This window comes from Paroedura picta, chromosome 4 (assembly GCF_049243985.1).
Source record: "Paroedura picta isolate Pp20150507F chromosome 4, Ppicta_v3.0, whole genome shotgun sequence".
NCBI lineage: Eukaryota > Metazoa > Chordata > Lepidosauria > Squamata > Gekkonidae > Paroedura > Paroedura picta.
In genome coordinates, this window is record NC_135372.1 from 9902689 (window position 1) to 9930564 (window position 27876).

A 27876-nucleotide genomic window follows, 5' to 3' on the forward strand; every position below is an offset into this window, starting at 1 on the left:
TCTCGTTTTCCCTCTCCGCTGGGTTGGAGGTGTAGCGTGGCTTCTATCAAGAGTTTTCTGACGGCAGTCCGCAGGCTTGTGGGATCATTGTACTCATGAGCAGGACCTCCATGGGGGGCAGGGGTAGAGTTGGATCTCTCTGTTGGAAGTCCTGAGCGGGAGTGTAAAGTGCCACGCAAATGGCTGGATGTCACCCCTCTCCCAATTTGGAATGAGAGACACTCGGTAAAAGTCCCGAGCTCATTACGGTTCTTCATGGACCTCAGTCTTCTTCCTTACTGTACTCTAGCCTTCTCAACTTTTTTTACCGTTGGGAAATGCCTGAAACATTCTTCAGGCTTTGAGAAACCCCAGAAGTGGCACAATCATGCAGAATGTGGTTGGGAAGCAGAGCTGTGTATGTGCCACCCTGGGACCCCCCCCCTTTTCACCCTTTCCAGGCCCATCATTAGCCATTTGGGGAGGGGTCGACATGACCAAATATGGTCATACCATCTGATAACCTTTTAGCAATTAAAAAAAAATATATCAAAAAATAATTAATTCTCACCCTTCCAGGGCCATGAAGAAACCCCAGGGTGTCACAAAACCCTGGTTGAGAAAAACCAGCTCTTGAGTAGCATTTATCAAATGTAACTTGGTATATGAGGAAGAAAGGAAGAATTCAGACAGGGCTAGTACAACGGTACTTTTGTAAGTTGCCCCAAACTCTTATGGCCTGGACTAAAAATGTAGCTAAAATGAGTATTTTCTATTCTTTTATTGGTCAAATCTTTATTAGCGTGATAAAAGGGACAATAGAATTAATAAAAACATTATAGACATGTAAAAGTCAAGGGACAACAATAAAATTAATAGAATCATTATACTAACAGATAAATTATGGAAGTAAACAATTCTCAACATTGAAGTTTAACTACCCGCATCCTAATAGCAGCTGACAAAAACATCACCACCCCCTCAATCAATACAGGGTTCTGGCTGTCCATTAAAAACAGTACTTTAGCCTGGTCAGAAGACCGGGCACACCTAGTCAAAAAGGAGGATAAAAATTTGACTCTAATCCCTTCACAAAATGGACAATACAATAGAACTTGCAAGACAGATTTCAATACAATTCACATGGACAAACTCTATTTTCCTAGGGAAAGTTATGGAATCTCCCAATTAGCAAGGCAGAGGGTAAAATATTTAACCTCGCTAACATAAAAGGCCTGTATTTTCTACTCTTGAATCTGCTAGTAATTTAGGAAGAAGGACACCTGCTGAGGAATCGGTTCACCAGTGTGTCAAAGATTCAATCCATTTCTGTCTTGCATTTTTAGTCCTGGGACATTCCAGTAGAACACATTTTGCAGCTCCAGTAGCTTCTAAACCACATCTAACCACATAAGCCCAATGTGTGGCCTTCAGAAACCTCGGAAGGTAATCATAGAATCATAGAGTTGGAAGGGGCCTTACAGGCCATCTAGTCCAACCCCCTGCTCAACGCAGGATCAGCCCTAAGCATCCTAAATGCGTTTAAACTTGCGAGCATAATTGTTTGTCTGTGCTTTGGGACCATTCAGCTGCCCAAATACTTTGGAACTGTAAAGCTTGAAACCCCCCTAGGAAGGGAACCACAAACTGGTCTAATTCTGCAAACAGTACTAGCACAATCTGCTTTTGGGCGGTTTTATGAGCTAAAGGTGAGCCACTGTCATCCTTGTGAGTCATGACGAGTTTGGGCAGGCCCCAAGTTCTTGCTGGTTCTCCTGGGTGACTCCATGGTGGTGGGAGATGCCGTCAAGTCACAGCCATAGGATTTTCAAGGCAACATGTTCAGAGGCGGCTTGCCATTGTCTGCCTCTGTGTAAAAACTCTAGACTTCCATGGTCATCTTCCATCCAAATACTGACCCAGGCTAGCCGTGTTCAGCTTCTGAGACCTGACAAGTGCGGATTATCCTGAGCCGTCTGGGTTTTTTTGAAGGGAGCCCTTTCCCCTTCTGTTACCCAAAGGTTTCTCCTTTGAAACTAGCACTGGCCTCATTTCCGCTGCATCACCCATCAGCATAAAACGTAACGTGGCTTGGAAACATTCAAATGAGTAGCCGTGTTGGTCTGAAATAAAACCAGAGTCCAGTAGCACCTTTAAGACCAACAAAGATTTATTCAGGGCGTGAGCTTTCGAGGGCAAGCACTCTTCATAAGACACCCGAAAGCTCACGCCTTGAGTAAATCTTTGTTGGTCTTAAAGGTGCCACCGGACTCTGATTTTTTTTGTGGCTTGGAAACGACCTCTTTCTCTCGGCTTAAAAGGAAGCGCATTCTTGCTCCTGGCGTGTTGGTTCTGAGCATTTTGGCCGCCCTGTGGTGGGCTTGGACTTTTCACAGGCCGTACCCTGAGCAGAGCATTCTGGGAGTTATTCCAGGAGGATGGAACAGTGTAGACACAAAGTGTCTGGTCCCCAAGAGAACAGGATCGGCGCAGGGCGGTCAGAGCTGCCTTCGCAGCCCGTTGATACCTTGACGCTGCTCAGGGCACCATGTTAATTCAGAGACTTTGAGTAAAAACTGTGCACAGCTCCTACAATCCGCTCAGTGCATCTTGTTTTGCTGGAGAAGCGCGTGACTTCTTTGTGTCAGCGTGTTGTCATGGTTAAGAGCAACGGCATCTGATCTGGAGAGCCAGGTTTGATTCCCCGCTCCTCCGCTGGGTGACCTTGGGTCTGTCAAAGTTCTGTTAGAGCTGTTCTTGCAGAGCGGTTCTCTTAGGGCTCACTCAGCCACACCTCCCTCACAAGCTGGAGGAAGGGAAGGGGATTGGAAGCCGCTTTGAGACTCCTTTGAGTAGTGAAAAGCAGGATAGCCAGCTTTTCTTCTTCTCTGCATGGGCCACTGTGCTGCCTCCCCAATTACTGGGAGTTTGCAGCCCTGAACCAGCCCTTCTTGGAAGGGGCTTGTGAATTTATTTTTCAAGGCATGCACCGGCCATTCAGTGTCGGACCCACAGGGAGGGGCTTTGGCTCCATGGAAGGGCATCCACTGTTCAGTCCCTGGCATCTCCAGTTAAAGAAGCTGGCAGTAGGTGGTGTGAGAGACCTCTGCCTAAAACCGGGAGAACACCTGCCGGTCCAGGTGGACCAACTTTGATCAATTAATAAACAAATAATAATTTATTATTTGAATTTGTATGCAAACTGGCTTGCAGCAGTTTACAAGCACGTAAAATAAACAATCCAGTCCGCAACAATCCAACAACATTATCCATAGTATAAAACAATCTCCCCATAAAATATCTCTAAAACTACAATATTACGATGGTGGAGTACAACTAACTTCATTTCCCGCACGGAATCACTGGGTTGTTCTAGAATAAGGCAGATCTCAGATGGAAATATACTGGCCCAACCCCTAAGGGGAGGGGGGGAACCCGATATCAGCCCCGAGATCACACCCGGCCTCAACCAAATGCTTGGCGGAAGAGCTCCGTCTTGCAGGCCCAGTGGAACTCAGAGAGATCTGTCAGGGCCCGCAGCTCTTCAGGGAGCTCATTCCACCAGGCAGGGGCCAGGACAGAGGATGCTCTGGCCCTGGTTGAGGCCAGGCGCACTTCCCGGAGTCCCAGAATCGTCAGCAGATTCCTACCCACAGAGCGAAGTGTCCTGCAGGGGGCATAAGGGGGTAAGCGGTCCCTCTGTGGAGGAACCCCTGGAATATTTTTCAAGCTTTGAAAAACCCTGGAAGCAGTGCCAGTCCCCTTCAGAGACGTGGGTGTGGAAGTGAGATGTGGGAGCCAGCCGATCGACCACCGAAATGACAGGCCGTGCACTTGGGGGTGCCAGAATTCCAGGGGGGCTGGCCTCTGCTCTGTGCCTGAACTTGTGGTCACGGAAGCCACCAATTATCCTTTCCGAGGAGGGCCAGGGAGGCAGGGTTGGGTGTCTAGATGATGGACGCTGTATTTTATGGGGATCCAGGGCCTTAAGATCACCTGTGGCTACCCCAGGACATCAGCACACAGAGATTTCTGCCGTATCTTATTTCACTTTTTCATTTTTTGATTGTAAATTATGTCTGCGGTTTTAAGGGAAGTTTTATTGAGCGATTTATACAGACTTTGTAACCCGCCACAAAGTATTCGGGAGTGGTAGGTAAGAAATTGAATAAATAAATTAATAAATAATTATAAAGCTTGTTAGTCATCTTGGGCCAGTCATTCCTAGCTGAACTTAACCCCTTAAGGTGGTTGTGAGGGCAAACCTGAGGAAGAGGTACTGTGTGCATTGACTCTACGGAGGATAAAGAAAGGACATAAAATCCTAGAGTTGGAAGGGACCTCATGGGTCATCTAGTCCAACCCCCTGCACTGTGCAGGACACTCACAACCCTCTTGCTCATCCACTCTAACCTGCCACCCCCTTGAACCACCTCCCGAGGAAGCCTGTTCCACTGAGAAACTGCTCTAACTGTCAGGAACTCCTTCCAGATGTTTAGACGGAATTTCTTTTGCATAAATTTCATCCCATTGGGGACAAGAAAGAACAACTCTGTTCCATCTTCTACATGGCAGCCTTTTAAATACTTGAAGATGGTTATCAGATCCCCTCTCAGTCGTCTCCTCTCCAGGCTAAACAGACAAAGCTTCTCCAATCTTTCTTCATAAGTCTTGGTCTCCAAACCCCTCACCAGCTTTGTTGCCCTCCTCTGGACACGCTCCAGTTTGTCTACATCCCTCTTCAATTGGGTGCCCAAAATTGAACACAGGACTCCATGAGGCTGAACAATAGGAGTGATCTGGACACGATACTCTGTTTGATACAGCCCCAAATTGCCTTTTTAGCCACCAAGTCACACTGCTGACTCATGTTCAATGTAGGGTCTACTAAGACTCCTATAGTCTTTTCGCACATGCTACTGCTAAGACAAGTTTCACCCATCCTATATTGGTGTATTTGGTTTTTCCTGCCTAAATGCGGAACGACATTTGACCTATTGATTTTATTCACTTCTCGAGCCAATCAAAATCATCCTGTATTCTGATTCTGTCTTCAGTTGTGTTTGCTACCCCTCCCAGTTGAGTATCGTCTGCAAATTTAATAAGGATCCCCTCTAATCCCGCATCCAGATCATTTATTATAAATTACTATTACAAATTAGAAATTGTGGGCTGGCTGTCTTGGCAGAAGAGACATTCCGTCCCTAGTCATTCATCCACTGGCTCTTGCACTTCGCCAGCATGTCATATTGTCCCTTTCTCATTGTGTCTACGGGGGAGCCACTGGCCCTCATGGGGGATCCTAGCTCAGTGCAGGGGTATCCAACTTGGGGCCCGTGTGCTCCACAGTGTGTGCCAACAGCCCTCCGGGTGCCTGTGAAGGGTCCAGGTGGGGCTTGTCCCCAGCAAGAGTTCTGATGGGCCCTTGGAGATTTGATTGGCTGTGCAGATTTTTAAAAGCGTCACTTTGGCAGCAGCTGCCATAGCTGCAAGAATTTCCACTGTGTCACTGAAGGCAAGCCGATTTGTCACTGGTTCTCATTTGGCATATTGTGCCTACGTCCACCAGGGTGTGTCGGAATTCCAGAGGTGCCCACAGATTTAACAAGGGAATTGGTTTTTGTGAGTGTCCTGCATTGTGCAGGGGGTTGGACTGCATGACCTGGGAGGTCCCTTCCTGCTCTATGATTCTAAGACTGGGGACCCCTGGGCAGAGTCTGCACTTACTTTGTTTATTCCATTGTCAATCCTGTTGAATTCAGATTGCTTTGAACTCGAGTCTTCCTCTCCCCCCCTCCTCCCCATTGAAACAGGAAAGTGTTCTGCACGTGGCTAGGGAGGCTCAGAAGAGGGGGAAGGAGGCAAATTGAGGCTCTTTTTTTGTTTTCTTGAAGAGGGGGGAAAGGATCCAAGAAATCAGAGGAGGGAGGAAAAAATCCTTTCTTTTCTTGAAGGAGGGGGGAGGATTGAAGAAGTCAGAAAAATATCCAAGACCAGCGGTCCACAACCTTCTGGCTGCCGCGGACCGCTGTTTCTAAGTGGGGGGAGAGGGAGGCCCGGGTCCCCGCGCACGCACGGCAGCCCCAGCACAAACACGCATGCACAGACTGCCGCACGTGCGCGTTTGTGCCCCTGCCGGGCACAAACGCGCATGCGTTTGCACAGCCACCATGCTGGTGGCCACGGCTCCCTCTCTCCGCCCCTCCGGGCCGCCAGCAAATTGGCCGCCAAAGCGACCGATTAGCTTGCGGCCCGGCAAGCTTCTCTTCCCCCCCCCTCCCGAAACAAGAAGTTTGCCGGGCTGCAAGCTATTCGGCCGATTCGGCGGCCAATTAGCTCGCGGCTTAGCGATCTTCTCGCTTCGGGGGGGCGGGAAGAGGGAGCCGGGCTGTGGCCTGGGGGTTGGGAACCACTGTCCAAGACCGACAGACGTTGAGAGAAATTAGGGGCTTCTCCTTTAAGGCAAGTTTGTCAAATGACCGCCTGTGGCCAATCATGGGTTCTCTACCATGGAGGAAAGCCCAGATTCAAAACAATGTGACTTTAAAATATATTCAGGATTAAAAGCACTCTAAGATATCGCACAATAAAGGTAGGGTCACTCCAAATCAATCCTTCTTGCTGCAGAAGGAAAATTTAAATCACCCCAAATCCAAACGGAAATCGCATTCCGTGTAGACGGCAGGGACTGAATCGACCTGGGGTTGGAATAAAAGCTCCGTGCAGTTTACACCCTGGATTAGCAGCACTTGTTTGGCAGCCCATTCTGAGCACTGTCCACAAATGCTCTGGGGCCCAGTTTGAAAAGCAGCAATGTGAATCTTATGGGCTCTTCACCCCCCCCCCTCCGCCCCCTCCTGCCCTTGAGGTCTGTTCCTCGTCTGTTTATCCTGGGCCAAATCCTGTCTGGCGACACCCACGCCGTGCCGGATGGCGCCTGGGACCCAGCAAATGCCTCCTTTGAGTTTGATCTTTTGGTGCCACTTTGGGGCAGAGAAATATTTCCCCTCCCCTTTTGCTCCTAGAAAAAGGACTTTAAGGCCTCAGTCTCCCTCAATCCTCTTACTATATTTTAGGGTTTTTAAAAATGTATCAACTAAACCTATTAATCGGCTTTTTGCTCCGCTGGTGCTGAGGCCGGGGGTGGGGGATATTCTGCCTTTTCTGCCTGTACTGAGGATACTGATTTGATCTTTTTCCAGAGATTAACAAAATGGCAGTGCTCCGTGCCAATCTGCTCTTTTCCGTATTTGCTTTGTGAGCCATGGAACATTTTCTGCGGTTCTCAGGCTGGCAGCGTAACCCCACACAAATACACCCCACCAGATCCGACCACACAGCCCACCACCTAGAAGCCAAAGCAGCCAAAGGTACGCTGCATCTGTACATGGAGGCTCTATTTGGCCACCAAAGCTCATAGCCATTGCTGGCTCCACCTGCCTATGAATTAGTCTAATCCCCTTTTAAAGTCCTCTCTGACAGCAGCTGTTGCTGCATCCAGTGAATTCTGCAAGTTACACAATGCGCAAATAGTTGTGTAGTCCATTTTCCCCTTGTAATATAAAATATATATATATCATTCTCACTTGAGTGCCTTTTTAAATTTCAATTCTCTTTCACTGGGATCAATACTGTTTCCGCACAACCATCCCTTCCTGCACTCAAGTGATTTTTTCACTGTTACAGGTGTAAAAGACATGTCTTGTATGTTGTGTAACTTGTATGTCTTGTATGTCTTGTATATGTGTAAATGACATGCATTGTGTGTACAGTGTGAGCAGCGTATTTTTTAAAGGTTGGGGGACCTTGGTCTCTTTAGCCTGGAGAGGAGACAGCTGAGAGGGGATCTGATAACCATCTTCAAGTATTTAAAAGGCTGCATATAGAGAGGATGGAGCAGAATTGTTCTCTCTTGCCCTGGAGGGACGGAACAGAACCACAGGGGTGAAATTAATGCAAAAGAAATACTTTTGAAGGTGTGGGGGGGGGGGCGAATGGTCCGCTGGGCGCCCTGAACCCTCCCCCCCAGGCCACATGGCAGGTTAGGCTGGACGGCTGCCTACCTGCCTTGTCGGCGGAGAACTGCGTAATGGCGGCTGCCAGCCAAAGGCGGCCCAGGTTGGGGGGTGGGCGGGTTCGTCAGTCTGGGGGCAAGAGGCCAATTGTTGTCCCCCCATCCCGGACTGAGCCCTCCCCCACACCCCTTACTTCTTTATTTATACCGCTCCCGCGGAACGGTGTAAAGATACAAAACAAGGACTATGAGTACTTCCCTACAAGGTTCATGCTATTGGCTGGACTGCTGTGATGTCAAGGAGATGCTCTGCCTTAAAAGGCCAAGAGAAAATACAAAGTACAAGCGATGAGCGATGATTTCCAGTCCTCATGGATTGGAGGCTGTTGCCAGCTGTCCTGTGGAAGAGTTCATATGTGTTTCGGCTGCATTTCCTCCTGCTTCCCCTAAAGATAGGAAACTAGTATGCCTGAGAGAAGAGGTCCCTTTCTCCTTTCCCCTTGTGGTTTTCGGCTGTAGATAAATGTGGCCATGAAGAGAAAGCATCCTTAGTGGGAGCCCCACTCCTGAAGTGGTATAGCCCAGGCATGGGTTGAATGTCTCCATGAGGACTAGGCTTTTGGATAAAGGCTTCTTGAAGCCATCACTGAAATTACGGTCTGGGAGTAGGGTTGTCATGTCCCATGGAGATGGACAGGGGAGGGGGGCAGGGTTGCCAGTGCCATGGGCATGGAGGACAGAGACCTCAGGGACCCCAGAGCCACCCCCCCTCCCAAGCATCCACTTTCTCCAGGGGGACCAAGCTCTGTAGTCTGGAGACGAACCATATTTCCAGAAGGAGAAGAAAAAGAAGAGTTGGCTCTTATATGCCATTTTTCTCTACCCAAAGGAGTCTCAAAGTGGCTTACAGTCACCTTTCCTTTCCTCTCCCCACAACAGAAACCCTATGAGGTGAGTGAGGCTGAGAGAGCCCTGAAATTACTGAAGAAGAGTTGGTTCTTATATGCCGCTTTTCTCTACCCAAAGAAGTCTCAAAGTGGCTTCCAGTTGCCTTCCCTTTCCTCTCCCCACAACAAACACCCTGTGAGGGAGGTGAGGCTGAGAGAGCCCTGATATTCTTGCTCTGTCAGAGAAGTTTTCTCAGTGCCGTGGTGAGCCCAAAGTCACCCGGCTGGCTCGCCACAGGTCCCGGCTGAAGGCTTGGCATTCCGATTTTGGGGAATCTGCCAGCCAAAAAGCTATGCTAGTGTGGCAAGTGAGCAACTGGCAGGATTTGGCTTGTAAACCGTCCGCATATTGACGGAGCTTAAATATCTGATGCTGATTAATGCAGGACGGGGCAAAGAGCCAGATCTTTCCCGCACTCCACGAAAAAGCTTCCCATGAATTCTCTGAAGGACAAATCCACGCAAACAAGAACCTTTGGTTAAGACTCCGGATAGCAGCCTGCCGGCCGTGACGTTTCTTCAGAACCAAACGCCAGACGTGCTCTGGCGCTTCAAGGGAAACACAAGAGATTTAGGAGCATCAGGTTTCTGTAGGTCGGGCCCAGAATGCGTGTGTGTCCTTTCGTGCTTGCTTGCTTTCTTCTTTTGAAATCACATTTCTGGATCTTAGAGCATTCTGAAATTGAAGGCCAGGCTTGAACTCCTGACAAATTCTCTGTTTCTAACCAGCGATTGGCACAAGGTAGATAAACGACACCAAAAAAGATGCAATCAGCATAATTTGCACAGGTTGCAAAATTAAAATGGCTTCAAGGTGGCCTGAGTGCATGGATGGAGAAGCCAGGGCAGGGCAGTGATTAGAGCACAATACTAGAACTGGGGAGATCCGGTTTCAAATTTCCAACGCTACAACGAATTTCACTGGATCAGTTTCTCTCACTTGGCCTGAGCTACCTCACAGGGTTGTTGGGACAAAATTGGGCGTGGGAGGGGGAAGGACCAGGTATGCCACCTTGCGCTCCTTCAAGGAAGGGTGGGGTGAATATGTCTAGCTCTATTAGTCCCCACCCACCAACTTGAGTTGCTGTCTTAAGCCTTCGGGGTGCTAAGGCACAATGATAACTGTGGAGTTTTGTTCTTATTTCATGTATACCTCACCTTTCCGCTCACAATGGGGGTCCAAAGTGCCTTATGTCTTTCTCCTTGCCTCCATTTTATCACAACAACCCTGTGAGGTAAGGTAGGCTGAGAGAGAGTGACTGGCCCGATGTCTCCTGGAGAGCTTTGAGGCTGCAGGGGGATTCAAAGGCAGTTCTTCCAGATCCTCAACAAACACACAAACCACTACATCATGCTGGCTTTCATACCTTGATCTGAAAAAATAAACATCGCCACGGTTTTGGCAGTTTAGCTAGTCAGATTTACAGGGTTAAACCCGGGCGAGGAGGGAGCGTCCTGGGGGGGAAAGAACAGATGTCCTTGCTCAGGAAAACAATCTGTCTGTACTATTGTTTCCACACACACCCTTTGAGTCAGTGATGGACAGAAACATCAGAAAAATCCAGAGCCCAAAATAGAGTCTGGTCTCCTTCCCTCCTGTTCAAGACCAGCCCAGACCTCCCTCCCGTCCCGCAGATTCCACACCATCTGTGGTGGTGATTTAGAGATCAGAGAGGGAGCGTGAATGAGCCCTAGCCAGATCGGCCAGCCAACTCCTGGACGGCTGTGTCTTTAAAAAGGTGCCGTGGCTTGGGCCTCGGGGGTCCCAGAAAGATGCCAAAGGTCACCCTCCAGCTGCAGCACTGGCTGAGCCCCCATACCAATGGGCCCCATACCTCAACCTCGACCCGCGTGTAGTCGTTTGGTGCTGTGATCCAGCTGTTCCTGCTGGCGACTTCAAAGGTAAGGTTTCTCACTCCCTGAGATACATCCAGATGTGGGGTCTTCCACCCTCTTCAGTGGGGCTCAGTTCCCCACGAGGAGCACATTGGCTGCTTCCCTGCTATTCCTGGCCAAAGAGGTCCCAAAGTTTTGTGTTGTTTCCAAAACCGGTGAGTGACACAGCAGGAGTCCAGCAAATGTGTTATGCATTAGGATGGCTTTTATGTATTAGGGGTTTTTATCGGGGGGGGGGGGGTTATATGCTGTTACCTGCCACGAGCCTTAGGGGAGTGGCAGGCTATAAATCTAAATAATAATAATAATAAAGGATGGGGGGGTCTTGAAGGGACCAGAGGCCACGCTTCCTGAAACGAGCAAACCAACCCCTCGTCCGTGTTGTGATGCCACACGAGGCCTGTACTTTCCAAACAGCTAAGCTTGCCAACCTCCAGCTGGGGCCTGAAGATCTCCCAGGATTCCCCCTGATCTCAACCCCACAAAGGCCCGTTCCCCTGGAGATAGTGGGAGCTTTGGTAGATTATGCTATTATACCCTGCTGAGTTTAGGGTCGCCAGCTCTGAGTTGGGAAAGACCTGGAGGCTTTGGGGGGAAGTCAGGAAGGACCGGGGAGGACCTCAGTGGAGAATAATGCTGTGCAATCCACCCTCCAAAGCAGCCATTTTCTCCAGCTGGGTGGGGCCCCAAACCTTTTAGCCACTGCAAAGAAACAGCTGGACACACCCCAAGCTTGCCCCATTGCCTGATATCCCTCTGGGCACAGACACCTGTCAATCCAGAGGAAAGACTGTAGGGTTTGTGCTGGGCGGCTGTCTGGCAGAACACCACTGCCTTGGGTCTGTGGTGTCCGGACGGGCCACCATGCCATGTCACTGCCCTCCGCCTGCAGGGTTGGGTGACGGGGGCACCCAAAGCTGCTGATGGGCCTTGCGGATGTGCTTTAGGCCTCTTCCAGCTGTGGGCATGGGGCACAGCCTCCATGGGTCCCTCCCATCCTTGCGTGGGGCACAGGCCAGGAAGCACGCAGAGCTTTGTGGTATTACCAGCTGTCGCTGGAGTGCCCCCATTAAATGGTGCCCCGGGCACGCGCTGTGGCTACCAGACCCTGGATACACCTCTGCCCTGCAAGTCGTGACAACTGAGCTACATACAGGGATCCGGCCACCCTGTCTCAGAAACCTGGCTCAGGGAGCCTTCAGTCCAATCCAGCAGTGAGCTTCTGAGGCAAGGACGGGCCCGTCCACCTGTCCGGCTTTCTTACAAGGAGCTCTGAACAGCAGACACAGTTCTCCCGCTCGTGTTGTCCTTGCGAGAGCAAAAAGGAGTGTCCTGAATAGAATTTTTGATGTAAAGGAGCCAACGGGCTATAACAATTATTGCATTTATTGTATGTTTTATTGTATATTTTACATATGCTGGTTTTCATTGCTGCCTGACCACTGATAAAGGCAGTAAGGCCAAAATGCACCTGGTCAGTGGAGGCATTCCCATGTCTTGATCTTACTGAGGCTATGCTAGAAGTCCTGGGTTTTTAACTTGATTCATAAATACTGGTGCTATATTTTTAAAACTGTGTTCCACCCTGTAGGGCAGGGCTAGTCAACCTGTGGTCCTCCAGATGTTCATGGACTACAATTCCCACGAGCCCCTGCCAGCGGTCCTCCAAATGTTCTTGGACTACAATTCCCATGAGCCCCTGCCAGCGTTTGCCGCTGGACATCTGGAGGACCACAGGTTGACTACATCTGGAGGACCACTGGTTGACTGTATGGGCTGAAGTTCATTTCTTTTGTGTTGATCTCTATGGGTTCGTGTCCTCGTGAGAACCCCATGAATTAGGTCGCTCCGGGAGAGAGGTTATGCTGGCCTGGCAGGCTCTTGTGGCCGTGTGGGTGGAGATTTGAACAAGGCGTCCTAGCTCCATGAAGCTACCTGATGCTGAGTCAGATCTTTGGTCCCTCAAGGGAAGGATTGTCCGCTCAGACAAGTAGCTGCCCTCGAGGGTCTCAGGCACAGGTCTTTCCCATCCCCTACTGCTTGGTCCCTTTAAATGGAGACGCCAGGGATTGAACCTGGAGCCTTCTGCATGCCAGGCAGAGGCTCTTCCACTGAGCCGGGGTCTCAGGTCAAGGTCTTTCCCATCCCCTCCTGCCTGGTCCCTTTAACTGGAGATGCTGCTGGGGATTGAACCTGCGACCTTCTGCCTGCCAAGCAGCCCCTCTTTAACACTACTAGTTTCCAAACATCTGCCGCGTGTCCTAAGAAAGGCACCTGATTCCTTCCCCAGAACCCATTGGGCAGCGTCCGTCCTGACAGCCGGCAGCAGCTGCCTCCTTTTCCTGTCGGAGGGGTTGAATGCAGTCTCCGGAGGAGGAGCATGCGGAAGGGGGCCCCTTTACGGACGACCAGCCCCCGGCACCAGACGCCTTCCACGTGCCCCGCCACGTCCTGTACTTGGTGATGGCGGCCATCCTTGTGGTCGTGGCCGCATATGCCATCGTGGGCCACCTCATCGACGAGCTGGCACGTGATTTCACTGGTGAGTCGAGGGACCCGTGGGATTCCCTGCCAGAGGAAACTGGGGTGGCTCCCAGCAGAGAAGGACTCTAGAGGCGATTGGGTGAACACCTGGAACACAGGTCTATTCAAGACTCTGAGCCACAAGGTATAGGTGGAGCATCTTGTGCTGCGATGCTCTGCATTCTTGGTGTTTGGGGGGCAGCAGCGGGGGGGGATCCTGGGGTTCTGACCCTGCTGGTGGGCCAAGAAGCATAGAGTTGGAAGGGACCTCCAGGGTCAACTAGTCCAGCCCTCTGCACCATGCAAGAAACTCACAACTATCTGCCCATCCACAGTGACCCAAATTCCATAGCCAGAATATGTCCCCCCCCCGCAAAAAAAAACCCCAGAATCCCTGGCCAGTCTGGCCTGGAGAAAATTTGCCTCCCGACTTCAAAGTGGCAATTGGCATTTCCCTGGGCATGCAAGAAATGGCCACAAGAACCAAGCTCAAACACAGTCCCTTCTGCTCACCCACTTACTCACAATCTGCTTAAGTTCACAAAATCAGGGCCATTCCGCACCAGGATCTATGTAGCAAATTGATTGCAGAACGAAAGATCAGAGGAGAGAGCCAGGGGGAGGGACTTTGCAGAAACCGCAACAATGGTAACGCACAGAACTTTCCCGCTAGTGTTGCAGATTGGTTGCAAGAGTGTAGCGCTTTCCGGAGGGTGAATCCACTTTTTGGGATTTCCCTGAAAGTGCTACAACAAAGCGCTTTTTGCGGATCGGTTTCAGGAGTGTGGCAGATTGTCAACAACGTTGTGCATAACTGCAAATTAGTAGCGATTTCAATTTGCCACACTCCTGCTACAAAGAATCAGTGCGGAATGGCCCTCAGTCTCTCCGTCAGATGGCTCTCCAGCCTCTGTTTAAAAATTCCCAAAGATGAAGAACCCACCACCTCCTGAGGAAGCCTTTCACTGAGAAACCGCTCTGTCAGGAACTTCTTCCAGATGTTTAGATGGAATTTCTTTTGAATTAATTTCATCCCATTGGTTCTGGTCTGTCCCTCTGGGACAAGAGAGAACAATTCTGCTCCATCCTCTGTATGGCAGCCTTTTAAATACTTGAAGATGGTTATCAGATCCCCTCTCAGCCGTCTCCTCTCCAGGTTAAAAAGACCAAGCTCCCCCAACCTTTCCTCACACGTCTTGGTCTCCAAACCCCTCCCCATCTTTGTTGCCCTCCTCTGGACACGCTCCAGCTTGGCTACATCCCTCTTCAATTGTGGTCCCTGTAGCCAGGGGGATGGATCTCAGTTCTAATCCCAAGAGATCCCCAGCCCTCACCTGGAGGTTGGCCACCCTACTGGCTAAGGTAGCGTTCTGGTCGGACTGGATTCCTTTGTTCATTTAAAATGTTGTCTTTCTTGGAAGACTGGGCTTTGGGCCTGGAACTTGAGGACAAGAACGTTCTTGAGGAGGACCCGGAAGACTGGAGGCTGGGATCTCTGGAGCGGCCGGAAGGCCAGTTCTCTCCAGCGGTGGAACATCAGGACTGCGACAGCCTTCGGGGCCTGCCCGGGATGGAAGTGTGCACAGTGCTCCCCTGGGCCACCCAGCACCCTTCGGTCTCCATCCAGGACGAGCGATCCAGCTAAAATGATCTTTCGAACTGCTGGGATTTGGGTCGGGTGGCCGACCTCCAGGTGGCAGCTGTAGCTCTCCCGAAATGACAACTGATCTAGGAGCTACATTGCTTGCTTGTTTATTTGTTATTTGTGTATTTCAAACATGTATTCTGCTTCTCCTGGAGGAAACGGCTGCCTGGCATTATATCCCACCATGGTCCCTGCCCGCCAGGCTGCAGCCTCAAATCTTGAGGTGTTTCTAAAGCCCAAGTTGGTAGGCTTAGCTTTGGGGGATGCGGGGGGCAGAGAAGGCATGGCCACAGATGCAGCAGAGGCATTTTCACTAAATTACTGTAGTCCCTTTTTAAAAAAAAAAAAGATTTATTTACCCATAAAACAGATATAGACATAATTTTAAAAAGACAAGGGAACAACTTTGCAAGGGCGCTGTTCCTCCCATGGCAAAGAATTAAAATAATGTTTTGATCCTCCTAAAATCAAATGATTTGCTTGCTTTGGCTCGCTTCTCTCTCCACACGCAAAGCAGGTGCATGTTTATGAATACACCATCCGGGTATCTTGGCTTTCTTTTCAAATATTAGGAAAGAGATCCCATGCTCTTGATATTATCTCTGCTAAAGGAGAGCGAGGGTTTCCAGGGATACGCTGAACACAGGGCTGGTGGGAAGAGACTTACACAATGTTCCTGGCTGCTTTTTTTGCCCTAGAAAAAAAGTATTGGAAAAACTGGGAATTTAGAAACCCAGGAAACCAATGCTGGCTTTAAAATAAAATAACGCATTTTTGAAAATAGTGAGGAACAGAGCTGACCAATTTTAAATGACAAGGGACTGGGATTCTAAAGCCAACATTTCATTGGTGTGGAGCAGGGGTAGTCAAACTGCGGCCCTCCAGATGTCCATGGACTACAATTCCCAGAAGCCCCTGCCAGCATTTGCTGGCAGGAGCTTCTGGGAATTGTAGTCCATGGACATCTGGAGGGCCGCAGTTTGACTACCCCGTGGAGCATATCTTGTTCAGCACTGGAAAAGCCAGTGAGATCTGCCTGTAACCCAGGCTTTCTCAACCAGGGGTTCGTGACACCCTGGGGTTTCCTGATAGCCCTGGGAGGGTTTCTCAAATGGGTGGGAGTAAGTTTTTTTTTTAATTGTTAAACATTTATTAGGTGATATGGCCATATACGGTGTTGTTGACCTCTCCCCCCCAATTCAAAATGGCCAATGACGGGCCTGGAGGGGGTGGGAAGGGGAGGGGCCCTGAGTGGGCGTGTCCACAGCTTTGCTTCCCAACCTTATTCTGCACGATTGGGCCACTTCTGGGGTTTCTCGGAGCCTGAAGAATGTTTCAGGGGGTTCTCAGTGGGGAAAAAAGTTGAGAAAGGCTGCCGTAACCTGTTGGTACTTAGCTGTTTTGGAAAATGCAGGCTAAACCTTTGAAACTCACATCAGCATTACAATTAGTGTCCCTAGATGAGTTTTCCCCAACTTTTTCAAGGCTGTGCGCACCTAGGGAATTCTGGTTGGTGCCTCAGGAGCAGGGTCCAACTACAAAATGGCTACCTTTGGAAATCATGGAGTGGGGTTAGGGTAGGGTTTCCAGTGGTCATCTCGAGCAGGGGGTGGGGGGGTGGGGTATGTGCTATTGTTGTTCCCGTGTGATGATGCAACTCCTGGGGTGACCAGGAATAGAATCAGCAGCACGGTCACTTTTGGACTGTGTCCTTGCATGTGGATGAAAATCATTACCCAACAGTTGCCAAGCAACTCAAGGGAATTAAGGGTCAAGATTTATCAAAGGCAAATTCTGCAATGACTGTCAAGATATTGAGTTATGATCTTGCCATGTAATGCTTTGTGACCTGCTTGACCTGTCTTACCTTTGGCTAAATGATAGGTTGTTCCCTTTGACCTGTCTTTAACCTCTGTCTAATTGGTGGTTTCTCACTGCTCCCTTGCAAATGTTTGTCACCTGGGCCTCGTGGGCCTGATCCGTGCTCTTAGGAATGCCCAGTAGTGTCTGGGAGTTGGTGCCTGCTTTAAGCTTGGGAAAATTGACCTAGAAAAAGGAGAGATTAGTATGCCATGAGCACATAAAGACTTGAATTGAGGGGAGGGGCTGCGAGGGGGACCTAAAAGGATGCTTGTGGTTTGGTGTTTTAATTCTCGCAAGGAAAAGCCTTGCCCTCTGTTTGCTGGATTTCTATAATAAAGAGATTCTTTTTCCACAACGAGTCTGCTTATTGGGGCCTCAACAGGGACTTGACAGTCTCCGGAGACAGGTCAGAATAAGAAAACTGCCAGAGATCAGGGCCCATCAGCACCTTTCCTGGCACCTGCCAAGTGGCTTCAGAAAGTGGGGCACGCCAGTTGCAGTTTTTGCCCAGCAAAACTTTTGATAAAAAGTTGGGTTTTTTTGCCCAGCAAAAAAAACCCTGATAAAGAAGGTTGTTTCTTATACGCCGCTTTTCTCTCCCTGAAGGAGTCTCAAAGTGGTTTCCATTTGCCTTCCCTTTAATCTCCCCACAACAGACACCCTGAGGGAGGTGAGGCTGAGAGAGCCCTGAGATTACTGAAGAAGAAGAAGAGTTGGTTCTTATATGCCACTTTTCCTGCCCAAAGGAGTCTCAAAGCGGCTTACAGTCGCCTTCCCTTTCCTCTACCCACAACAGACACCCTGTGAGGGAGGGGAGGCTGAGAGAGCCCTGAGATTACTGCTCGGTCAGAACAGTTTTGTCAGTGCCGTGGTGAGCCCAAGGTCTAACGGAGTTCTGTTCAGCAGGGATTTATTTGGACTGGGACTGGTGCAGACTACACCCCTGTCAACCATCCCTCTCGAAACCTACCCTGAGGGTCCTTCTCCCCTTCCCCACTCCTCAACTTCCCCCTCCCAATTTGCCAGCACCCCTCCACTTGGGGGTTGTCTAAAAGAGACTAGACAATGCCGGGGGGGGGGGTTGTGAGTTTATCGCTAACCTTGGATTGCTGAAGAAATAAATAATTGACAGGGAAAGTTTCAGAAATTTGGCTGGAGGCAGCATGTGCCTGGCCTTGGGACCCCTCCTGCTCCGCAGCAAATCCACCTGTCCTCAGCAGCTCTGGAAAGATCCCTTGTGCTCAGCCACTGGTGCCAAGCAGAAGCCTAAACTGATGGAGAGCCAGCTTGGTGTGGTGGTTAGGAACGCGGACTTCTAATCTGGCGAGCCGGGTTCGATTCCTTGCTCCTCCCCGTCATGCAGCCAGCTGACTGACCTTGGGCTCACCACCGCACTGATAAAACTGTTCTGACCAAGCAGGAATATCAGGGCTCTCTCAGCCTCACCCACCCCACAGGGTGTCTGTTGTGGGGAGAGGAATGGGAAGGCGATTGGAAGCTGCTTTGAGACCCCTTCGGGTAGAGAAAAGCGGCATATGAGAACCAACTCTTCTTCTTCAGTAATCTCAGGGCTCTCTCAGCCTCACCCACCTCACAGGGTGTCTGTTTTGGGGAGAGGAAAGGGAAGGCGACTGGAAGCTGCTTTGAGACTCCTTCGGGTAGAGAAAAGCAGCATATGAGAACCAACTCTTCTTCTTCAGTAATCTCAGGGCTCTCTCAGCCTCACCCACCTCACAGGGTGTCTGTTTTGGGGAGAGGAAAGGGAAGGCGACTGGAAGCCGCTTTGAGACTCCTTCGGGTAGAGAAAAGCGGCATATAAGAACCAACTCTTCTTCTTCTTCAGTAATATCAGGGCTCTCTCAGCCTCCCCTCCCTCACAGGGTGTCTGTTGTGGGGAGAGGAAGGGGAAGGCGACTGTAAGCCGCTTTGAGACTCCTTTGGGTAGAGAAAAGCAGCATCTAAGAACCAACTCTTCTTCTTCTTCAGTAATATCAGGGCTCTCCCAGCTTCCCCTCCCTCACAGGGTGTCTGTTGTGGGGAGAGGAAGGGAAGGCGATCGGAAGCCGCTTTGAAACAGAAAGTGTTCTGCACTCGTTTGGGGAAGCTCCAAACAGGGAGAGGAACCAAGCACAACAGGAGTCTCTCTTTCTTTTCATTAACTGGTGGGGGGAGAGGATTGGAGACAGCAGAGAAGGGGAAATAAATCCAAGAGGCAAATCTCTGCTGAGAGAAGTTAGGGCTTCTGGAGTGTGGTCACTTTAAGACAAGCCTTGCAACCAGAAACCAGGAAGTCTTTGAACTGATGCCCTGGCCAATCAGGTAAGACTGCTTTGCTACAGCATTGGAGGCACGAGGCAGGAAGTTAATTTGCGTAAAGCAGAGATCTGCACATTTACTCATGGCGGTTTTTGAAATATCAGGGGTTATATCCACTTCTGGATATTGTGGGGGAATGGTAGGGTCACTCCAGATCAATCATGCATGTTGCAGAGAGAAAATTTAAAGCGCCCCAAATCAAAGTAGAAATCGCATTCAGTGTAGACTTATTCGGATTTATTCGGACTGGGGCTGGTGCAATTACACCCCTGTCAACCATACCTCTCGAAACCTACCCTGAGGGTCCTTCTCCCCTTCCCACTCTTCAACTTCACCCTCCCTATTTGCCAGCACCCCTCCACTTAAGGGAATCCTTCCCTCTGGTCCTGAACCCCAGCCACACCCAGCATTGCCTAGTCCCTGTTCGACAACTCTCGGCACCCCAGGTTGGTTTTACTCTGGACTAGCCAGAACACATTTTGCGGTGCTTGTTTCACATAACTACAATTATAAAAAGTGAGTCTAGGGGCACGTTTGAGAACAACTTTCATGTGTACACATGTTTCTTCAGATAGAACGGGCAGTGTTTCCAAAGTGAATGTTTTTCTGGCTGGCCACTGCAACCTGCTACTATATTCTCCCCTGTTCAGTTTTACAGCCTTATATTGCTACCGTCTTGCTTCTCTTCGCACCTCTGTATGATAAAGTTATTTTGCTGGTTGCACACCTTCCTCTCTTATCTCGCTTGGGAGCTTTATTTCCACTAAGCTTGGAGTTGTGCATATAACAGGCTGAAAAGATTCTCAAGGATCTGGGTCTAGTTCTACCCACATTCAGGACATTCTCACTCAACAGTGACCCAGTGGATGACCCAGCATGCCTAGATATTATGAGGCCCAACATCACTCTTAAGCTGTATCTCCTTGAATGGGATCCCTCTCTTTGTCTTATCCTGGGAGCTGCCTGCTGACCCCTCTTCCCTTTCTTCTGCTTTGCCCTCTCCCTCTCTCCCCATGGCCTTCCATTCACATGTCTCTGCAATGCTCTCATAGACCGTTTATGCACTGGAGGTTTCATGCCAGGCTGCAGGCTGGAGTTTTAGTCGTGGCAGGTTGCCCCACCTCTTCCTGCACCCACACAGGGGAGCATTTGGCTCAGTGTGCCTCATCTGCCCCCAATTTTTGCTCCTGCATGGGAGCTGGGGCAGTGGAGTTCCCAGTGCATAAACGGTCATACTCCCACAGGCATGATGTCAGACAAACTGGCCGTTTATGACAGGCAAAGGACTCTTTAGATTAAGCTTCTCTCTCTCCCTTTTGACTGAATGTCAACTGGATCGACTTGGATAAACGTAAGTTCACCTTTTTTGCAGTATACTGCGTGGGCAATTTATTTACTGCACTCAATATTACGTTTCTGCGATTGGGCAATCTCTGCTGTATGAACCAAATATCCCAATACACGTGTGAAAACACCCCAAACGGTGACTGATGTTGGTAACAAATAAATTTCGAGCTGGAAGGGACTCCAAGGGTCATCTAGTCTGACCCCCTGTACAATGTAGGACATTCACAGCTATCCTCCCCACATTATAGCAGGAACCCGTACCCCATGCCCAGAGGAAGGCAAAAAAACCTCTGGGATCCCTTGGCCAATCTGGCCTGGAGTAAAATTCCTTCCTGACCCCCCAGTATGACCCTGGGGATTAAGAAAGGGCCATGAGAGCTCACCTCTTCCCTCTCACTTTCTGCTTAAATGTCCCTTATTTATTCCCCAGCAGGCGAGTCTGCATTGAAGCGGCTTGTCTTGGCACACATTAACCCCCCCTGGGCTGATCTCTCCCCCTCCTTCTTGTCCCTGGCCTCTCTTTCTTTCATCTACTCAAGGTTCTGAATGCCGCGGTGCCCCCCCCACCCCCCAGGCTGCACAAGCTGCGGGATTTGCCCATCCCTGATGGCTGATAATCTCTTACCTGTCACACAGAACTCTCCCGTGAAGGTGGAGGTACTCCATCACCACCTGGCATTACCCTCTGAGCGAGACTTATCAGGTGCCCTTTGGCGTGTGAGTCCAGAGTCGAAACCTTGAGGGAAAATAAATCTCAGTTGTCCTAGGAAGCACGACAGAGAGATTTATCTGGGTGTGCAGCGTAGGGTGGCCCAACGGTGCCAGGATTGGGAAGGGAATGGAGTTGGCTCTGCGTTTGACCCTCCTGCTGGGGCTCTTCCTTCACCCATGCGCCCATGCTCAAGGTATAGTATGCCGCAATGCCGGGGTGGGGGGTAGACCAGGAAAGCCCTAGAAGTTCTTCTGACAATCGTTTCTTTTGTCCCTGGTGAGTCAGTGACATGATGGGGACCGTGCTCCTTCCTTCCTTTCTGGTAAACAGATGATATTTGTTTTTAATTTTTATTGATTATCAAATTTATATACCACCCCATTCTGTGGACAGGTTCAGGACGGGTCACAACATGTTAAAATCAGTTTAAAATACAATAAATACATCAGATTCTATGATGTGTCCGATCCTTCTCCATATATTCAGGATTCAGGGGTCCGTCCTGGCCAAGTTTCTGAAATCTACCCCACCTATTTGACCAAAGAGATAAGCAGCACAGACTCCAGCTTGGTGTAGTGGTTAGGAGTGCGGACTTCTAATCTGAAGAGCCGGGTTCGATTCTGCGCTCCCCCACATGCAGCCAGCTGGGTGACCTTGGGCTCGCCACGGCACTGATAAAACCGTTCTGACCGAGCAGTGATATCAGGGCTCTCTCAGCCTCACCCACCCCACAGGGTGTCTGTTGTGGGGAGAGGAAAGGGAAGGCGACTGTAAGCCACTTTGAGACTCCTTCGGGTAGAGAAAAGTGGCATATATGAACTAACACTGCTGCTTCCAAAGCAGCCATTTTCTCTAAGGGAACTAATATCTGTCGTCCGGAGATGAGCTGTAATTCTGGGGGTCACTAAGTCCCACCTGCAGGCCAGTATGGCTAGATTGGAACTTGTTTTTAACCTATTTTAGCATTACAGATTATAATGTTGTGCATTGTCCTCCTGAGCTGATGTGCTGGAAGGGTGGTATAAAAACTGAATTAATAATAACAACAGCTTCTGAAGTGCAATCTCCTAAATTAAGGGAGAGTTGTGGCATGGATTTTCCATCTCTAGGTAGGGAAATCCCTGGAGATTTGGACCCCCAAATCTCCAGGGATTTCTGCCCTTAGAGATGGAGAATCCACTGCAGAATCTACTCCAAAGTGGCTCATCTTTGCCTTCTGGAATTCCAGATTTCCATGGATTACCTGGAGGTTGGCAACCTTAGCAGGTAATCCTGGTTTGCAGTGGGACTTTTGTTAGGCTTTGGAGCATTAAACAAAAATGACCCCCAAATTCACCATGTCGAAAGAACCAGCAATATAGTCACAGGTTAGTCTAATTCGAATAATGCTATGGGTTTCCTCATCAGATGTTTTATAACGACACCCATCTATCCATATTCAACATTTTTGCATACGAGTGCAATTAATGTACATGCCGATGAAAGTGATCGGTGCAGTTTAGTCTACAGAATATTTTTCTGTGTGGGCACAATGCTCCCTTGTGTCCACATGATGTGCCAAGCATTCTAGAAACCTACAAGATAAGATTGATGTTTCCTTGAAATGTTCACTTATTTCATTTATTCATTTATTTATCGATTTATACTCCACCCTTCTCCGCATGCTGGCTCGGGGTGGCTGACTAGCAAGGAAGGCATCTTGCCGGTGAAGTGAATTGCTTGTAAGTTCGGCATGGTGCCATGATGCTAGAGATCTTCAATATGGATCGATAGTTGCCATTATGAAATTTTTGACCTGGATACTGTTAGCGTTATTTTTTAAAATTTAGAATAACACGTGGATGGAATATTAGCCTCTTATACATGGCGAATTTTTGTTTTGTTTCCGTTTACTAGAGATTCACTGTATACCATTGTTGAATTAGAGCAGGCTTCCTCAATTTGGGTTTCTTAACACCCCTGGAAGAATTTCCCAGATGGGTGGGAGTTAATTAATTTTTGATATATTTTTTAAAATCTGTTAAACATTTATTGGGTGATATGACTATATGTAGAGCCTCTTGTGCCGCAGGGTGGTAAGGCAGCAGACATGCAGTCTGAAAGCTCTGCCCATGAGGCTGGGAGTTCAATCCCAGCAGCTGGCTCAAGGTCGACTCAGCCTTCCATCCTTCCGAGGTCGGTAAAATGAGTACCCAGCTTGCTGGGGGGTAAACGGTCATGACTGGGGAAGGCACTGGCAAACCACCCCGTATTGAGTCTGCCATGAAAACGCTAGAGGGCGTCACCCCAAGGGTCAGACATGACCCGGTGCTTGCACAGGGGATACCTTTACCTTTACCTTTTATGACCATATGTGATCATGTTGACCTGCCCCTCCCAAATGGCCAATGATGGGCCTGGAGGGGGTAGGAAGGGGAGGAGTCCCAGGTGGGTATGTACACAGCCAGGTTTCCCAACCCTATTCTGCACGATTGCACCCCTTCTGGGGTTTCTGGAAGCCTGCAGAATGTTTCAGGAGTTTCTCAACGGGAAAGAAATTGAGAAAGGCTGAGTTAAAGGCTTTCGGGCCCTGGCCAGTGCTGAACCCTGGTGCCGTCTCCATTCCTCCATCTCGCTGTTTTCTACCCGTAAACAATGGAGCAGGTTGCTAACTCAGATTCCCTTTAACAGCCAAAAGGGCAGTTGTTGGAAACTCAAGAGGGAGAGCCAGTGGTCAACCTCATGGGGATGGGCGCACACTCCAAACATGGTTGGATCAGCCAGTTGTCCACGTATCACCCCGCCCTCTGCTGGTGGCCAGGTCAACCTGGGAACACCACTGGTGCCACACTGACCCTTGGCTCAAATTAACTCGGAGGTGATGGGGGGGCCCACGACAGACCCATAACCCCTCTGTTTGATGCCGGCAGACACCACTGGAACCACGGCCGACTCAAGCACTCTGGAGCCCTGGCTGGTTGGGCTGACGGCCGTCACGTGCTTCCTGTTTATAGTTTTTGCAGGAACGCTTGTCAACCGACTCTTCTGCTCCAACAAGAAGTAAGTGCCTTTCCCCCTGGTTCAGCAAGTTTGAAACTCATCCTTTCCCCATTTCGGTCTGCAAGCTTCCTTCCCCTACTCATCTTTTGTCACTTCCATTTCCAGTTTGCATGCGTCCTTGATAGTTTTGAAGAGGGTATAGAATCCTAGGATCATAGAGTTGAAAGGGACCTCCAGGGTCATCTAGTCCAACCCCCTGTGGAATGCAGGAAATTCACAACTACTGTACTTGTGTGACTATTTTCTTTGAATAAGAGCAAACAGGGGATTGTGGTTTCATGCCAAGCAGGAAAGGCCTCTGTCCGAAGCGGGGATTTTCGAATTGCAAGGATGCACTGATGAAAATTTGCTTGCATGGTTTCTTGCCAGATCGTTTTCCTGGTTTAATCTGTCATCAGTCCAGATCTGTGCATTCTTTGAGGGGGATATTTAATATTTCCCCTGGCTTTGGCATTTCCCAGAAGGCCTGGGATGTCCAACTTCAGCTTCTTCCCAAACAGTGAACAAAAAGATTAGGTTTCTAGTCCTCAAGGACACCCTCATGACCATGCAGATAGCTTGAAGGGTCTCCTCACATGTCGTACAACTCTGGGATCTGCCGTCTGCTCCCGAGTCTGGATCTGATTAATGAGTGATTGAACTTAAACTCACTGGCCTTTCTCTGCACGTGATAATTGCAAATGGGGAAACCATACAAGTCGATTACAGCCAAATAAAAGCAGTGGAGCCTTAAATAATTAATACTGAATAGTGAAATATTAAATATTGAAACCGGAGTAGCCAAACTGTGGCTCTCCAGAGGTCCGTGGACTACAATTACCATGAGCCCCTGCAGTTTGGCCAGCCCTGCAGGTGCTGTTGGTTTTTTGGTGTTCTTCATGGGCTGTTTGCTGGCCTGTTTTGGTGCCATGCCTTAAACTTCCCCCTAAGGACCAGTGATTTCCATGGTGACTAAAGAATATGTAGGGTATTGTTGCTGAGCGTTCCAGCTGTCTTACCTTGAGGACTCAAAACATCATCATCTTCCATAAAAAAAAGAATGGCATTTAATTCTTTTTAATCTGTATGTGATCTCTATTTGTATCTCTATACTTCTATTTCTGATGCTTAAAACATACAAACAAATATATTACTCTTTTGATGGAGTATCTTTGGCTCTGGTTTGGCAAGCAATTGTTAAAAAAATCAGTCACAGGAAAGAAGGGGGCAACAAAATCCCTGCTCTATATAAGGGGATGGCCGTCACCCTTTTCTCTCCACCTGTCTTGGGTGTGGGAAGAGTCCTCGAGTCACAACCAACTTCTGATGACCCCATAGGGCTTTCAAGGCAGGAGATGGGCCAATCCTCATCATCTTGTTGCCAACCTCCAGGCAAGGCCTGGATATCTCCTGGAATTACAACCCATGTCCATGCTACAGAGATCAGGCCCCCTGGATAAGTCTCCGCCTCCCAAATCTCAGAGAATTCTGTATCTCTTGGCTGGCAGCTCTAACTAACCGGGGCTGGCAATCCTTCTTAGCTTCCAAAATATGAGATGCGACTAGCCTGGGACAAAGAGGTCAGGGGCTGCCTAACTTGGGGGGCCATAAATGAGGCACGGGCTCATGGGAGCACATGGATTGTGTCTTGTGTGAAAAGACACAAAGTGTGCGTGGGGCCTGGGCAGCATTCTAGCTGTGGGTGGTGGTGGGCATGCACCCCAGATCTTCCTTGCTGCACCCCCCTTATACTCTCTATTGATCTTATTCCATTGGCAGAGATACTGAAGAGACAGAAAATGATGCTGAACTGAGGTAAGGTTCGTTTTTTTAAATAATTTTGTTCCAGTACTCTGATTTTTGCTGTTGATTTTGTAGATTAATTTTCACAGAAGGGGTGGGAGTTGCACAGAAATGGTACTTGTCTGCATTTCTCACTGCACTGATATTTGATTTATTTACTTGATACACCAGCGTCCTGTAGTGGTTAAGAATGGTGGCTTCTAATCTGGCAAGCCGGGTTTGATTCCCCGGTCCTCCACATACAGCCAGCTGGGTGACCTTGGGCTAGTCACAGCCCTGAAGGTGCTGTTCTGACTGAGCAGTTCTGTCAGAGCTCTCTCAGCCCCAGCAACCTCACAGCGTGTCTGTCGTGGGGAGAGGAAGGGAAGGCGATTGTAAGCTACTTGGAGACTCATTCGGGCAGTGAAAAGCAGGGTATAAAATCCAACTCTTCTTCTTCTTCTACCCCACCTTTATCCCCAATGGGAACCTAAATGGGCTGGCTTTATTCTCCATTTTTATCCTCCATTTTAATCCTCACAACAACCCTGTAAGGTAGGTTAGGCTGAGACAGTAGGACTGCTTCAAGGCCACCCAGGGAGCTTCCATGATGCAAGCCGGGATTGGAACCTGGATCTCTCCTGGTCGGACAGCCTCAACCACAACACCACACCCATATATTTGGGCACAGATATGGTGGCAAAATGTGTACATGTTGGGGTCAGGGCAAGGTAAATAGGAAACGGCAAGGAAATAATTCATGGTAGTTTCCATTTGCAAGGTGATTTGGGGCCAAACCAGCAGAGAGGACCCCTTGTGAATCTCACCTGGTCTGTTTTTTTCTTCTCAGGGCTGCCCCAAATGTTTACGACAACATAGCCATGGAAACAGAAGAAGGGTCTTCCAAAGCTGCTGAACCAAAGATGGAAGTGGATGTACAGACTAACCTGTGAAGGGCCTTTGGGGATGGAGAATGAAGGGTAGGGAGGCCACGGCTGCTCCCGTGTCACCCCGTGGTGCCCCCTTCCCCGTTTGGCCAGTGTCAATCATCCCAGTTTATCCTTTACTGCTTTCTGGCTTGGCCCTTCAAAAATCCTCCTCCGAACGTCAGAGTCACGTAATGGAAATCTCTCTCCCGCCACCAGGGGGCAGAAGGGAAGGGAGCATTTCAGAAAGTGCATTTTCTGCAGCTCCCTGAAGTGAAAAGATTTTGTTGAAATTCTCCCTAGAGGTCCAGTGGGGAGTCTTGAGGGCATTCAGGAATCGAGCAAATCTAATGCAACCCCACTGACATTCTGTTTTGTCAGGGGGGCTGCTTTGAAATCCCCAAATGCCTCAATTTCCTTCTTTTTCTGGGCTGGGCTTGCACTGCCAATTCTTGCTTTGTCTTGAATGTAGAAAAAAATATTTAAAATCTAATCTACAGATGTAAAAAAATCCAATTTGCCAGATTCTGGGTGCTCATCTGTTAGAAGACTGGGGATTGTGCAGTTGAATAAAATTAATAATTAACATAATTAAATGCCACTCGAATGCGTTGTTTTCCAGACCTTTGTAAAGCAATAACACCAGAAGCCATATGACCAGAAGTTAATCTAGACAAGGGCTTTCCGGGTCAAAACTTGAGCTATTGCAGCATTTCTCTCTGGTCCTGCATTCTAGAAATTCTTAGGTGAGCCACTCAAGAAGTTAAATGTTGTAGGTTCCATGTATTGCATTCTGTGCGCTTGGGTGATCAAATCAGAGATGCAAGAAACACAAACAGTGGCACAGTAGCACTGGCCATCCTCCAAGGGGACTGACTGGAAAGACGTAAACACAGAGCAGTGAGTCG

At 49.1% G+C, this 27876-nt stretch overlaps 2 protein-coding genes across 2 annotated transcripts; both read left to right on the forward strand.

Annotated features, from left to right (window-relative positions):
• The first annotated feature begins 10530 nt into the window (after positions 1 to 10530).
• Positions 10531 to 15860, forward strand: SMIM44 (small integral membrane protein 44). Its single transcript, XM_077331789.1, has 3 exons — positions 10531 to 10842; positions 13127 to 13378; positions 14781 to 15860. Exons 2-3 carry the CDS (start codon positions 13195 to 13197, stop codon positions 15002 to 15004), a joined length of 408 nt encoding a protein of 135 aa, XP_077187904.1. The 5' UTR covers positions 10531 to 10842; positions 13127 to 13194; the 3' UTR covers positions 15005 to 15860.
• Positions 15861 to 21255: 5395 nt separating this feature from the next.
• On the forward strand, positions 21256 to 27564 carry SMIM24 (small integral membrane protein 24). The gene is made up of 4 exons (XM_077331790.1): positions 21256 to 21435; positions 24152 to 24281; positions 26040 to 26075; positions 26893 to 27564. The coding sequence occupies exons 1-4, from the start codon at positions 21369 to 21371 to the stop codon at positions 26993 to 26995; spliced, it is 336 nt and encodes a 111-aa protein (XP_077187905.1). The 5' UTR covers positions 21256 to 21368; the 3' UTR covers positions 26996 to 27564.
• Positions 27565 to 27876: the final 312 nt, after the last annotated feature.